Source organism: Chanodichthys erythropterus, chromosome 14 (assembly GCF_024489055.1).
Source record: "Chanodichthys erythropterus isolate Z2021 chromosome 14, ASM2448905v1, whole genome shotgun sequence".
NCBI lineage: Eukaryota > Metazoa > Chordata > Actinopteri > Cypriniformes > Xenocyprididae > Chanodichthys > Chanodichthys erythropterus.
In genome coordinates, this window is record NC_090234.1 from 26,085,365 (window position 1) to 26,099,966 (window position 14,602).

At 37.6% G+C, this 14,602-nt stretch overlaps 2 protein-coding genes across 2 annotated transcripts; one reads left to right on the forward strand and one right to left on the reverse strand.

Moving 5' to 3' along the window:
- The first annotated feature begins 1,357 nt into the window (after positions 1-1,357).
- stk17b (serine/threonine kinase 17b (apoptosis-inducing)) lies at positions 1,358-10,595 on the forward strand. The gene is made up of 7 exons (XM_067409761.1): positions 1,358-2,118; positions 4,798-5,010; positions 5,106-5,244; positions 5,449-5,575; positions 5,708-5,756; positions 6,773-6,952; positions 8,014-10,595. The coding sequence occupies exons 1-7, from the start codon at positions 2,000-2,002 to the stop codon at positions 8,249-8,251; spliced, it is 1,065 nt and encodes a 354-aa protein (XP_067265862.1). The 5' UTR covers positions 1,358-1,999; the 3' UTR covers positions 8,252-10,595.
- Positions 10,596-11,017: 422 nt separating this feature from the next.
- Positions 11,018-14,380, reverse strand: c14h2orf69 (chromosome 14 C2orf69 homolog). Its single transcript, XM_067410426.1, is given in 3 exon segments — positions 11,018-13,204; positions 14,020-14,298; positions 14,300-14,380. Coding segments are annotated over 3 exon segments (1,044 nt in total). The 5' UTR covers positions 14,348-14,380; the 3' UTR covers positions 11,018-12,487.
- Positions 14,381-14,602: the final 222 nt, after the last annotated feature.

Genomic DNA, 14,602 nt, shown 5'->3' on the forward strand with positions numbered 1-14,602 from the left:
GCTTTAAAGGATTAGTCCACCTTTAAATAAAATTTTCCTGATAATTTACTCACCCCCATGTCATCCAAGATGTTCATGTCTTCCTTTCATCAGTCGAAAAGAAATTAAGGTTTTTGATGAAAACATTCCAGGATTATTCTGCTTATAGTGGACTTCGATGGCCTCCAAACGGTTGTAGGTCAAAATTACAGTTTCAGTGCAGCTTCAAAGAGCTTTAAATGATACCAGACGAGGAATAAGGGTCTAATCTAGTGAAACGATCGGTCATTTTCGAAAAAAATACAACTTTATATGCTTTATAAACACAAATTATCGTCTTGCACGCTTTCCGCATACTTCAAAGAGCTTACGCTGTATGTCCTACGCCTTCCCTATTCTACTTACGGAAAAAAACGGAACCGGCGCCACGTTCGTTCTGTAAGTTGAATAGGGAAGGCGTAGGATATACAGCGTAAGCTCTTTGAAGAATGCAGAAAGCGTGCAAGACGATAATTTGTGTTTATAAAGCATATAGTTGTATTTTTTTTCCCGAAAATGACCGATCGTTTCAGTAGATAAGACCCTTATTCCTCGTCTGGTATCGTTTAGAAGCTGCAATGAAACTAATTTTGACCTTCAGCTGTCTGGAGGCCATTGAAGTCCACTTTAAGGAGAATAATCCTGGAATGTTTTCATCAAAAACCTTAATTTCTTTGAAGAATACGGAAAGCAGAAGCAAGTGCAAGACGATAATTTGTGTTTATAAAGCATACAGCTGTATTTTTTCGAAAATGACCGATCGTTTCACTAGATAAGACCCTTATTCCTCGTCTGGTATCATTTAAAGCCCTTTGAACTGCACTGAAACTGTAATTTTGACCTAAAACCGTTTGGAGGCCATCGAAGTCCACTATAAGGAGAATAATCCTGGAATTTTTTCATCAAAAACCTTAATTTCTTTTCGACTGACGAAAGAAAGACATGAACATCTTGGATGACATGGGGTTGAGTAAATTATCAGGAAAATTTTATTTAAAAATGGACTAATCCTTTAACTTTAAGAGCGCGTGTCAGAGTGAAAACTAGTTTTATTTATTTTGTTTTTTAATAAAGCATAGTAGCATGTAATATCTGCTATTTATCGGTATTCATACCGGTATGAATATTCATGAAATGAATATTCGGTATTCAATTCATGAAATAGCCGAATTATTGATATCAGTATTTTATAATCTATCTATCTATCTATCTATCTATCTATCTATCTATCTATCTATCTATCTATCTATCTATCTATCTATCTATCTATCTATCTATCTAATGGGCGAATTCCAACGACCACGATGATGACGGTGGTGGTGACGTAGGGCCTCACTTCTCGTGTTGGCATCTGAGCAGAATTTGAAACTGAAGAACACCGGGGGGACAAGAGCTGAATCCCAGACCAAACCGATTTACCTCAGCATGAACTAGCCAGATGAGCGCGTTTACTCTCCGTTCAGCTTCATTCAGAGTTTATTACAGATAGTTTGTCAGTTGAAGTACAGCTGTTGTTCCCGTGAGAAGAGGAAGAGGGTGTCCGTTTCTAACTTGGTGTTGTGATTTTGAAAGGAAGCGCTGTCCTTCCGTCGGTCCGTTTTTATTTTGAACAAAATGAGTCGAAACTCTATGTACGTTCGTCTAAATAAAGGACAGAGTTTAATCCAGGAGTTTTAGCGGAACCCTCGAGGGCTAAATGAGCTAATCTGCGCTAGCTAGAAGCTCTTAGCATCAGTTGTCGTGTTCAAACTCAACTGAACTCAGTCCAGTTAAGCGAATTAATTTATTGTCAACACTTTTTAACCGCGACGCGAACTAAACTCTCTCCTTCTGAAGACGTTTCACCGTTTACGGCGTGAACACCGTCAAGAGGCCGGTGGCAGTGGGTGTTTTTTTCCTGGTGGTGACTCTGAACATGAGCAGAGTGCTGGTTAAGTGATAATAGCAGTCTGCACTCTTCACTGGACACTCGCTGGTGGTGATGGCCCGGAGGAGGCTGGACAGTCGCAGTGGATCCTCGGCTCTGCTGTCAGAGATCCACACTCACATCCACACGGATCCTCTGGACGCCGTGTTTGACATGAGCAACGAACTTGGCAGGTGTGTAAATACTCATTACCTTAAGTCGCTATTTTTCTTTAAGTGTTTCTATCTTAAAATGCTTAATTTGATGTTTTCATAATGTTTTCGGTAACACTTTACAATAAGGTTCATTAGTTAAACATTAGTTAATTAGTATTAACTAACAGGAACTAACCATGAGCAATACATTTGTTACTGTATTTACTAATCTTCATTAATGAAAATACAGTTGTTCATGTTAGTTCACAGTGCATTAACTAATGTTAAGATTTTAATAATGTATTAGTAAATGTTGAAATTAACATTAAGAAAGATTAATAAATGCTGTGTAAGTGCAGTTCATTATTAGTTCATGTTGACTAATGTTAACTAATGAACCTTATTGTAAAGTGTAACCATGTTTTCATATGTTAATGCACATTATATTGACTTCAGAACTGATGCTTATTTCAGTTTCGGTATATTGTCCTGAATGTGGTTGTTCTGTCATAATTCTCTCATACAAAAGTACTGTCAGATGTTAAATGAATAGATGGGTAGATTTTTAGGGAACTGTAGCATGTTTTTGTCCTTATATGCTGTCAGTCTTATCTTTGCTTGACACATTATTTAGTTAGTTTGAATATTTATCATTACAATTTTAAAATGAATGTTTTCTATTTTAATATATGTTAATGATTGTAATTGATTTCTGTGATGGCAAAGCTTTTTCAGCATCATTACTTCAGTCTTCAGTGTCACATGATCCTTCAGAAATCATTCTAATATGCTGATTTGCTGCTTAAGAAACATTTCTTGTCATTATCAATTGTTGAAAACTATAATAATAATAATAATATGTTTAATTTATATAGTGCCTTTGCCAAGTTCAAGGACGCTTTACAAAATCAGTAACAATAGACAGTCGATTCACATAATCATAAACAGTCATTTCACAATCAAAAATCAGTAGACATTTGCCCAGTCCAGAGATAGAAATGATTGCAGCTGCATATCATGGTACAATTACGCACAGAAAACAGAGATACATAACATAGTATAAGTAACAACAGAAAAAAAAATAGTGGAAAATGATAGTCAGATAACAAACAAAAGATAAGTAGATGCAACATTAATACACAGAGAGAATTACAGTTTAATGCATCCTTGCTGAATAAAGACATTACTTTTTTAAGTTATTTAATCTAATTGGTAATGTGCATGTTGTTGGAATATTTATCATATATTGCCAATCAGGGAAGTGTTGTGGATATATGAACTTTAGGATAGATGTTTCCTTGGTTTATTTTGTCACAGGGTGAGTAGGACTGGAGGTTTTCTGCTGTATGGAGTTGGAGTCTGTCCTGCTTCTGTATTATTCAGGATTGGAAAGGCCTTGCTCACTGAACTGTGACTAATATGTGTGTGTGTCATTGCTAAAGCTCTACAGCAAGGCTTTTGCAGGAAGGAAACCCATGTGGGAACCAGACCCAGTTTTGTGTTGTGCTGTAGATTATACTGTGAATACTGAGAAAGAGGAAGTGATATTGGTCTCTTCCTCTTTCTCTCATACCATTTGCATACAGCCATATTCGGGTTGTTTTTTTTATGCTGCCGGCTGTGTTGTTTAACAGGAAATCATTTCACAGTTCACTTACAGTTTTAACTCGTCTGTGTTAAGATGTTCTGTTGTTTGTTTCTTTGGAGGAAGGTGCAGTTCTGTGGAAAGAAAGTATGAGTTTTAAAACTGTAATATTTTGCATGGGTTTTATGCGAAAATAACTCAAAAAGCAGTTTGTTTTGAATCAGAACCAGTGAGAATGGAGTTTATTGGTCAAGTACATTTTTGACTTCTAATGGAGAAACCTGGAAATATCCCTGATTTTATCCTTGGCCTGAGAAAGTCACATGGAAATATCAATAGTGAATATTCATTCTACTCATGTGTGGGTTTTCTTTATCATATAAATATACACAGTTTAAAAGTTTTGAAGTAATGAATAGCAAGAAAGCATCACATGAATAAATTGCATATTAAAATATATTTAATTATTTTAAATTGTAATAATATTTCACAATATTACAGTATTTATTTTTGATCAAATAATGCAGTCTTGGTGAGCATGCAAGACTTTGTTCAAAAATGACCCTAAACTTTTGAATGTTAGTTTGTATATTTTGAATTGTACTGTCTACTTTGACTTGGGCCCAAGATCTAATTCAGTTCAGTATGCAGTATGGCTCTACATTCAATATGATACACCCTAAGATGTATTGTAACAAAATTGTTAATAAAGATGATAGGCAAGGTGATGGTCTGGTCCAAGGAATTGTGGGATTTATTTTGAGTATATGCTTGTGGCCTAATGTCTCACCTGTTCATGCTGTGACAGTAATTGCAGTTTCTAGAGTAAAGACTGGTCTACATCAGTCATCTAACCTGATATTAAACTGTGAGAACATCTAATGGAGGGTTTGACTCCGTTAATAACTATCTGTGTCATTTAGAGCTTTGGTGTGAATGAGAGAACTGCTATAGGTGTGACTGAAAGCATGCACACTGTGACAGATTTACAGTGCATCATCATAAGTATTTAAAAAACCCCAATATTAAAAATGTAGGTACTTTATTTATGTCTCAAAATTTCCCACTTGTCACATCTCGCCTCCATTATACTCATTTTATTCTTTCTATTCCTCTTTTATCACCTCCTTCAGGGGGAAGTTTGCAGTGGTGAAGCGGTGTGTGGAAAAGGCCACAGGGAAAGTCTTCGCTGCAAAGTTCATCAAGAAGCGGCGACGAGGTCGCGACTGCAGGGCGGAGGTAGTTCATGAAATTGCCGTTCTAGAGGCGGCAAAGAACAACCCTCGTGTGGTGAACCTGCATGCTGTATATGAGACCGATCATGACCTCGTTTTAATGCTGGAATAGTGAGTGCTGTGATTAGATGCATCAGTTTCATGTCTCTGTTCAGAAAATGATTGCTGGGTTCAGCACTATGAATAACCCTGAATGTGTGTGTTAGTGCGGCAGGTGGAGAGATATTTGACCACTGTGTGTCAGAGGAGCTGCTTCCTGAAGGTCAGATCACCCGTCTGATCAGACAGATGCTTGAGGGCGTTCACCTACTCCACCAGACAAGCGTGGTCCACCTTGACCTGAAGGTTAGATGCACGGCTGCTTTTAAGATCTTCATTGGATGCTTTCTGTCCTGAAGTTCTTGCCTTTTTAACTATAATGTTGCTCTGGTTCAAATAAATATTGTATATCTCTCATCTGTAGAGCCATCTTATTTTGAATTTGATTATGTGCATTTCTTCTAAAAAGCACCAGTTGTATTTATTGAGATGATGTTTTCTCTCATTCAGCCCCAGAATATTCTCCTGACCAGTCTGAGCCCAATGGGGGATATAAAGATAGTGGATTTTGGGTTGGCCCGCAAGTTGGGTTCTGCTGGGGAGCTCAGAGAGATTCTGGGAACCCCTGAGTACGTAGGTAAGATTCAGTGTCATTCTTCTTCAAATCCACACATATCTCTGTTTTCATGGTCTCATCATACCAGAAGAGTTCATGCTCAATGAAAGTGTGTATTTAGTCATTTTGCTTTTTTTTTAATCATATATCTAGCCCCTGAGATCCTGAACTATGAACCAATCACCACAGCAACAGACCTCTGGTGAGTTTTAATCTTTTTCATCAGGTGTTTCAATACACAAAGTTCCCACAGGTTGATATCCAGACCTGGAAAAGTCATGGACATTAATAAAATTGTAAAAAGGTCATGGAAATTTTAATGGTCAATAGACATTTTTCTGTTTATACACAGTTGAAATGTGGAAATAAATTTGTTGGGAGAAGTGAGAACTCTGAATGTTGTCTAGTGTATTCTGCTAAGTAAAGACAAAAATAAACTTTCTTCATGCTCAATCGGAAAGATGTACACTACTGTTCAAAAGTTTGGGGTAAGATATTTTAAAAAAGGCTGTAATATTGTAAACTGTTGTTACAAGTTATTCCTGTGAGTTATTCCTAAGCTGAATATTCATTTCAGTCTTCAGTGTCATGTAATCTTTCGTAAGTCATTCTAATAAGCTGATTTCCTGTTCAAGAAACATTTCTTATTATCAATGATAAAAACAGCTATGCCACTTTTTTTTTTCTTTCTTTTTTTTTTTTGGAAACCATTATGTGTTTTTTTTTTTTTTTTAGGTTTCTTTGATGAATAGAAGAAAAAAAATGTAAATATAAATCTTTTGTTACATTATAAATGTCTTTACTGGCACTTTTTTTCAATGTATTGAGACATTTTTGAATAAAAGTATTATTATTATTTTTTTAAATCCTACTGAGCCCCAGCTTTTGAACAGTAGTGTACATGTCTGGAGGCATGGCTTGCTAAAAATACCCCAAACAAACAAAAACTAGGTCAAATGTGTCCCAAACCCCTCTAAAACCAGCCAATAGACCAGCATGTCTAGGCTGGGAGAGCAGCTAAAACGAGCAAGCAGCTGTGGCAGCGGCAGGAAGGTTTAACCCTGCAGCCAAAACAAGACAGATTGATTCAGTTTGAAGTCAGTTTGATTCTAGAGTCAACTTTGTGCTAATAAAGTATATTTCATGTTTGTTGTCATATATGTGGTTGGTTTGTGTCAAAGTTGGTTTTAAACTGATTGTGTATTCTGTTGACTTCAGGAGTGTGGGTGTGATCACCTATATGCTGGTGACAGGAGAGTCTCCCTTTGCTGGCGAGGATAAACAGGAGACCTTCCTAAATGTATCCCAAGTGAACGTGGACTACAGCAGAGAGGCCTTCTCAAGGGTGTCTGAGCTGGCTGTCGACTTTATCCGGAAACTGCTGATCAAAGCACCAGAGTGAGTCTGTCCTTGAGTCTGAGTGACTCTGATTTCAGACACTTGAGGCGCTTTTCCACTGCCTAGCATGACTCGGCTTGCTTTACTTTTGCTCTGTTTGCTTTTCCACTGCAATTTAGTACTGCTTCAAAGTGGGTGGGATTATAGACTGATCGTTACAGTTGCAGCACCACCTCATCTACTGACCAGGATAATGCCATTTCTTATTTAAAGATGTGTGCGATCGTGTAAAGTAAGCCATTTCAAAAAATTGTGTGAACAAATGATACTGCGGTGGCTGTTGCTGACCATTTAAATCTAGCAGATTTGATGACTCGTGTCGCAAATCCAATTACGCTGGTAATGACGATTCCCTCTGACAATTCTCTCTGGCTTGCTTGGACCCTCAACCAAGGTGGTACTAAAAAAAGTACTAGGTACTGTACACGGTGAAAAAAAAGTGAGTCATACCAAGCCATACCATGCAGTGGAAAAGCGCCATAAGAAGAAGTGAAGCTTGTTTGCCAAGCTCAGTCATTGTACTGTGCAAAATTACGTACTGCTTCTAAATAAAGATTCATATAATAAGTGCTATGTGCTACAGTAATTATTCTGGGTCATATGGTTTTATTATGCATTACATAGTTTTAGAATTGAAGTCATTGCAAACATTTAAATAGGCTTACAAATTAACTTGTGCAATGATCAATCTTTTATGGCTCAAAGTATTCAGATATTGACTTTCTTCATTCTCATAGATTGTATAACTGTTGGTTATCACAAAGTATAAAGTCCAGGTTTCATTTTCTTTTTATTCAAGCATGCATTCACAATTGTAGAAAAGACAAAACAATTGAGAACAAATTAGATCAAATAGACTGTTTAGCAAAAATGGAAGCGATAAGTTTTGGTTGTTCTAAATAGAGTTAAGATTTTACATTTGCACAAGTTGTCATAAACTAATTGATGTACTTTGGTTTTATTACTGTTTTTAACGATAGTTTTAGTGTAATAGTTTCAGATTAGTTTCCACGCAGCCACATATCAAAGTCCTTGACATGAATTCTCCCTTCCTTTATCAGGGATCGTCCCAGTGCAGCCGACTGCATGACCCATCCCTGGCTATGGCTCCACTCTTCAGGTTCTGATCCGATCCCCGTGACCCCACGCACTCCTCGGGAAAGGAGTTTCGGGGGGAAGTGGTCCGCGCCACCCGAGGACCCTGAAGACAAAGAAAACATTCTGGACTCGCCACATACCAAGAGGTTTCGTTTTGAGGAGGACATGTCAGCCACGGCCGACGGTGACCACTTATGCTGATCCTAAAGGGAAATGCACTTGCACTGAATAGCATTGTCACAGTTTTGGTCCTTGAGTACATTTCCCCACACGGCACCAGCAAACATGCTACTTTTTCACCATCCTTTGGTTGACCAAAGATGATCTTTTCACAAAAGGGCCAAATTCTGGTGTAATATTAATACTATAATAGTGAGAAATATCTATGTTGCTGTACTGTCTGAAGATTTTTGTTTTTCCTGTCATATTTGGATTTTAAATTATTAATTTGAATATATTTGTATTTTAATTTCCATTCAGTATCAATTTAATGTTCTGCAGATTTTTGCCCATATTAATCTCAACACTAATTCCATTACTGCACTTAAAGCAACAATAAGGGATTTGAAAAAGACAGACGCTTGAGAGCAGCAGGGCATTCAGTGGTTTTTAATTCTGCTTTAATGAAGGACAAGAGTGTTTAAGCAAACTAATATTGGTCTTTGTTCTCTGTGTCTCAATGTCAGGGGGAGTTCTGTTTGTATGATTAGACCTTGTTCGTTCAAAAACACCTTGTGAGACTGTCTCTGTTAAAACGCTTCAGTACAGGAATACCCTCGGTGTATGTGTGTGTGTTTTGTCTTACATCCTCTCCTTTCGTGTGGTATTGACACATTAGTGGGCTCCGCAAAAACATGACTCAACACACACACATGCACAACACACCCTGGATTACACAAATATGTGTTTGTATGAACTTCCTTCTAGAGAATGACTAAAGACATGCAGGAAAGCACTTAAACCCTCTATTATATGTGTTTGTTTGACTAAAATATGAGAAAATATTTGTAACAGCATTAGATTTAGTGAATCAAATGTATCTATTGATTTTAAAATTATCCTTGTTTTTAAAGATTTCCTTTTTTACTGCCAACGTATTGTGTAATAAACTGTTCCATTCTAGCATTCCCCTATGGCAGGCGCCTAATATCACAATGCCTATGATATACATAATCTTAAAATTACAGTTTTTATCTATGCACCAATCTGAGGTAACTCAGGGTTTTGTTACCTTTTTTGTACAGGTGTTTTTAAGCTAATGCCATTAACCGATGGAGGTTTCAGTACTCGTTCGTTCTGAGCCTTATTCTCAGGGTTAGCTGTAACTGCAGTTTACCGGTGTATATTTCTCGAGTGCCTTTATGTGCATTTTTTTCCTCTATGCTTGAGCTGTACAGCCTCACTTGATTTCATGTAATACCAGTGCAGCACATTTATGTGGATTTATTATTATTAATGTTTAGCCTGTTTTAATTGAGATACTGGTACACCCTTTAAACTGATTGCCTGGTGTAAAGTAAATTATTTGTATGGACTCAGTAGTTTTGGTAATGGGGAAACATATGCAATAGGTTTTAGAAAGGAAAACAGTGTTAAAGTTATATTTATGGTCTTTGTATATGTAGGGCATGAAAATATGGGTTATTGATGGAATGATATGGTAATGGTCAGATAGTGAAGTATGTTTGGTTGTAATGAAAGTATGAAGTTTGAATTCTGGAATGAAGGCAAATGAATGTTATTGTGGTGGAAAATGGTTTGGAAGAAGGTTTCATCAGAAAGTGTGCAGGGTTAGCGAAATAATATAACTCACACTGCTGAGGGTTTATTGGTTTAATATAGTTGACCGCTTTTCTGAGAGGCTGTTAGAACTGGAAATGGTAGTATTGCAGAATTCAGTCTTGAAGGTCGAGCCCTTCAGTTATTGTTCTCTTTAAAGAGGTGTGAAGAGCTCATGTGTGTTTGTGTGTTCAGGGCCTTACGGTTTCCCAGAGATGTCACCAGTCTGCAATCATAATAGAGCTATTGTCTCCTAAGACGGGAGGCTCTTGTCACGGTCGTGTGCTCACTGTATGCCGTCATCTTAAAGGAAAACTTGAATCTATTCCTTGCCTGGGAAACAGCCTCAATAATGTTTAAGGGCCATGAGGTATTTGAAGCTTGAATTCAATAGAGAATAGGCCAGGCTTTGTAGTGCATTTCTGAGCAGTTACTGTGGTATTTGCAGAAAGCTTGTGACAAACATTGTAAAGACACTTTAAGGGATAAACTTTGTTGATTGTCTTATTATCTTAGTTATAATGGAAGATACTTCATTTCATGATGAAAACTGTGTATTTTGAGTTATATGTACCGTAATAAATGACGTTCAATTGATTTATACAAATTCGAATAAATTCATTGAGAGTCTAGAGTTGTATAATTAATATAGATTTTCTATGTTGTTGATTTATGACCCATGTAAACATTTTCAATTTTGTTTTTAAAATATGTCCATCATGCTATGACATTGATTTCCTGAAATAATAAAAAAGGATAATATAAACTTTACTAGCTTTGATGCCTGTCAGACTTGAATAAGTTCTTATATTTCTGAAATGCATCATCAGACCCCCCACCCACCCAAAATAAATCTTCCATAAATAACATTAGCAAAATGCCTTTGATGAAGTTCAAGGATAGAAAAGATAAGGAATCTGACTGAAAAATCGTCAAATCATCATTTTAACATTTTTATGTCTTTACCATTCTAACATATTAAATTTTTATATATATTGCCTTTTACATCCTCTTGAACCTTGATGCCAGCGGTGGATTTGATGTACTTTTTCCTGTTTTCATGTTGAATCAACTTGAATTGTATTATTTAAAGTTCATGATTCTAATTAAACATATGAAACATTTCAACATTTTTATTGGATTGCATCAGCATGGAATGACTATGAAGCAGGAAGTACATTCATCGCATTACATTGAGGATATTACAAAATACACATATTCATTGGTATGTGACATTCAATAGAGCACAATCCACATAAAGTGCGCCACCTAGAGTAAAGACTTCTGAGATTCAATACTGGAATCGTTTTAGCTATTAACCATAACTCAGTCAATAAAACATTTCAGAACGAGTCAGTAAATAAAATATTTTGATTTGATCTAACCAAAAATATATTCTTTGATTTTATTACTAAATAAAAGCAATACCAACTTTTGAACACAAACAAATTTGTGATGATAAACCAGTGTAATTGTATATGGGACAATGAAATATAGTTTTAGACTGTAATATTGCTCTTTAGTGGATTTGCTTGTCTGCAATGTTTTAATATTCCTTAGCAGAGCAGCAGGACTCAGGGAAGTTGAGTGTTTTACATTCAGGAGTAGCCATACATAATTGGGAAAACATACTTGAAATGAAAATACAAACGTATTAATTTACCGTAGCAACATAAAAACAAATTAATTTAATAAGCACTTTCAGATAGCTAACTTCACCTTTCTTGGGAAATGGGAGCCCTTTAAACACACGGAGCTGACTGTTTTACTAAGCAAATCTGCATTCCAAATAGACTAAGTAAAACAAGTATCCTAGTATATCAGACAAAGCCTATGTAGGTAGATGCAACAGGCAAACAATAAGGCTTAATGTCAGGCAGCTAAGTGTTCTGTCATTAAAGGCTTAGTTCACCCCCAAAATTTAAATTCTGTCATCATTTACTTACCCTCATGTTGTTCTAAACCCATAAGACTTTTGTTAATCTTTGAAACACAATTTAAGATTTTTTTATGAAACTTAAGAGGTTTCTCTCCCTCCATTGGAAGTCCAGGCAACCAAGATCCAAAAAGGTCAGATTTAATTTAGGCTTTTATTTACCTCTAAACAATGATGGACACATACATGAAGAACATCACAGAAACTTAAATCTGCATGTTTGATTCATGAGAACCAATGAGGTTTGTTCTAGCGCATGATGAATGTTCGTTTCATGTGTGTTTATATGTGAATTAATAAATACATTAAGTCTGTTCATCATATAAAGTGATCGTATCTCTTCACAAGGTTTAAACCGCTTGCTTCATATGGATTCATTTTACAAGATCTTTATGACCTTTTTGGATCTTCTGAGTTTTGGTCACCTGGACTTTCAATGGAGCGACAGAAACCTCTCGGGTCCCATTAAAAAATATCTTAATTTGTTTTAGCAATCAACCAAAGTCTTACAGGTTTGGAACAGCATGAGGGCGAGTAAATGATGACAGTCTTTCACTTTTTCAGTGAACTATCCCTTTAAGCTTCAATCTTTTCTCCTATGTAGTGTTGGGTAGGCAAACCCAAAGCCTTTTTATAACTAATACATCAGTGCAATACAAAGCTGTCTGCTTTGCATAAGAATACACTCCATGTTAAGACTTGAAAGCATAGATCGAGAATAGTCAGAACTCCAGAATGACTCGGAAGTGATTCTCAATGGATGCCGGCTCCTCCTCGAAGTGCAGTTTCTGGCTCAGACAGGCACCCAGATCCTCCAGAGTCTTTATAAAGAGCTGGTGCTCTCGCCCAACCCATGCCCTCATCGGGTCCCTCACCTCATACGGAGTGACGTGGGCATGGACAGCCACCCCACTGGAGGCCAGCTCATCCAGAGCACATTTATCGGTCACCCACGTCTCACTGCCACCAGGGTGCCCTCCATCCAGCCAGTAAATGTCTGAGACACTGTCCAGGAACAGCCTCAGTTCTGGGTCTGCTCGAGCTCCAGCCAGCTCATACACTATTTGATTGAGAACAACACATCCTTTACTAAAGCCCACTATAGTAAGGGTGAAACCTGCTGGAAGGGGGCCAGGGGTGGCTGTACCACTAAGAGGAGGTAAAGGATTTGGGAGACCAGCCCGCTGCATGCCATGACCCAGGAGTGCCCTCAGATGGCGAATGGCTCCGTAGTCTGGAGAGTGTTCTGGTGCTCCAAATAGGTTGCTCTCTACAAAGTTCTGATAGCAGCTGAACTTGTGTAGGTACATGTGGGATGCACGGACTATCCAGATATGGCAGCCAGGAAAACGGTGGCCCAGGGTGAGGGCGACACGCTCCAGACTCCAGGACAGCCATGGGACAGCGTCAGGCTGGAGGGCCATTTCCTGCTGGAAGTTCTGGATAGTAGATGGGAAAGAGAAGTTGCATTATGAAGACGGGATGAACAATCAAGAGAAAGAGAAATTTAAGAAACTCAGTCTAAGCATATATTTAATGAACACTTACTATCAAAAACAGGGTTATCACACCTTTTGGGCAATGAATTTATGACTTTCTCTGTCATTCGTAATTTGATTTTGTTTTTTATAGACATTTTCCAGGCCTGGGAATCACCACTTTAAAATGTCCTGATAATTTCTAGTTTTCCGTTAACACGATTCAAGTATATTCAAGCTTTTACTAATCTTCTTTTAGAATATTATAGTGCATGTCTTTTATCTAAAAAAAATGCTATTTTATTCAAACATATTCAATAGCTGTGAAGCATGTACAAGTGTTCAAATGTTCGAAGTCAGTATAAGTTTTTTTTTTAAAGAAATTAATACTTTTATTCTGCAAGGATGCATTAAATAGATCAAAATTGTAGCAAAACATTTCTATTTCAAATGAATGCTGTTCTGCAGTGTGGTGTTTGTACGTGTCCTGGGCCTGTTTTCAATGTCTCTAATGAAACACTAAATATAGAGATCCATCTCAGAAGCTAAACTGTATCAAATTACTTAAGTGGATAATCCAAGAGGTATCTTACAGGGGGTTCACAGTCTCTATTTGTCTAATAAGAGGACTACGCAATACACTGTATAAATAATATCTAATTCCTGACACATTATTATCCCTGTGTATTATACACATATTTTTGTGTAGAAAGTAATTTAGGAGGACATGCAGTCGTGGTAACCTGACAGGTTCAGGATTGATGACATGCACCAACCTGAATGTCTCCAGGAAAGAAGACTACGTGATTGTTTCCATTCTGCAGGTCCTCTGTTTCTCTGTCGCATCGTCTCTGCGTTTCCGTGGCGGGTCTTAAGAGCAGAACATCATTTACGCGGTTTCGGTCATAACCGGGTACTGAAGTCAGGCGGAGCAGCCCGGGCACAGCAGCGGATGTCCCGGGGACGCACAGCCCCGCCGCGGCGTTCATTTTCCTCGCTATAGCGGCTAGCGATAAACAAGCCACAACTGATCGGATGCTTCCCATAAGCAAAAGGATTATGTAGCAGCGACTGCACGACCTGCAGCATTAAGATCGAAACCATCACTGCAAAACAAGCGCAAAAAGTAACGCCGCATTATCCAAACTATTATCCTGCGTTCAGGATAATACGGTGGGCATTCAGTCGAGAATTTTAACGCTTAAAATGAACAAAACGGTTCAGGATAGTGAAATATGTGTGGCTTATGATTTGTTTATATTAAACGCCGCCAAGTGGCACTTTATGGGAGCGTCAAAACTTGCCAACGATGCGCATGCGCGAAGTCAAAACGCATTCTTGAACAGCGGCAGTGCTGAT

What these genes read in the sequence shown, in the direction of transcription:
- stk17b (XM_067409761.1), top strand. Translation starts at nt 2,000, where the DNA reads ATGGCCCGGAGGAGGCTGGACAGTCGCAGTGGATCCTCGGCTCTGCTG. An exon ending in ATGAGCAACGAACTTGGCAG is followed by an intron (nt 2,119 to 4,797) that starts GTGTGTAAATAC and finishes CACCTCCTTCAG; the next exon opens with GGGGAAGTTTGCAGTGGTGA. An exon ending in ACCACAGCAACAGACCTCTG is followed by an intron (nt 5,757 to 6,772) that starts GTGAGTTTTAAT and finishes TGTTGACTTCAG; the next exon opens with GAGTGTGGGTGTGATCACCT.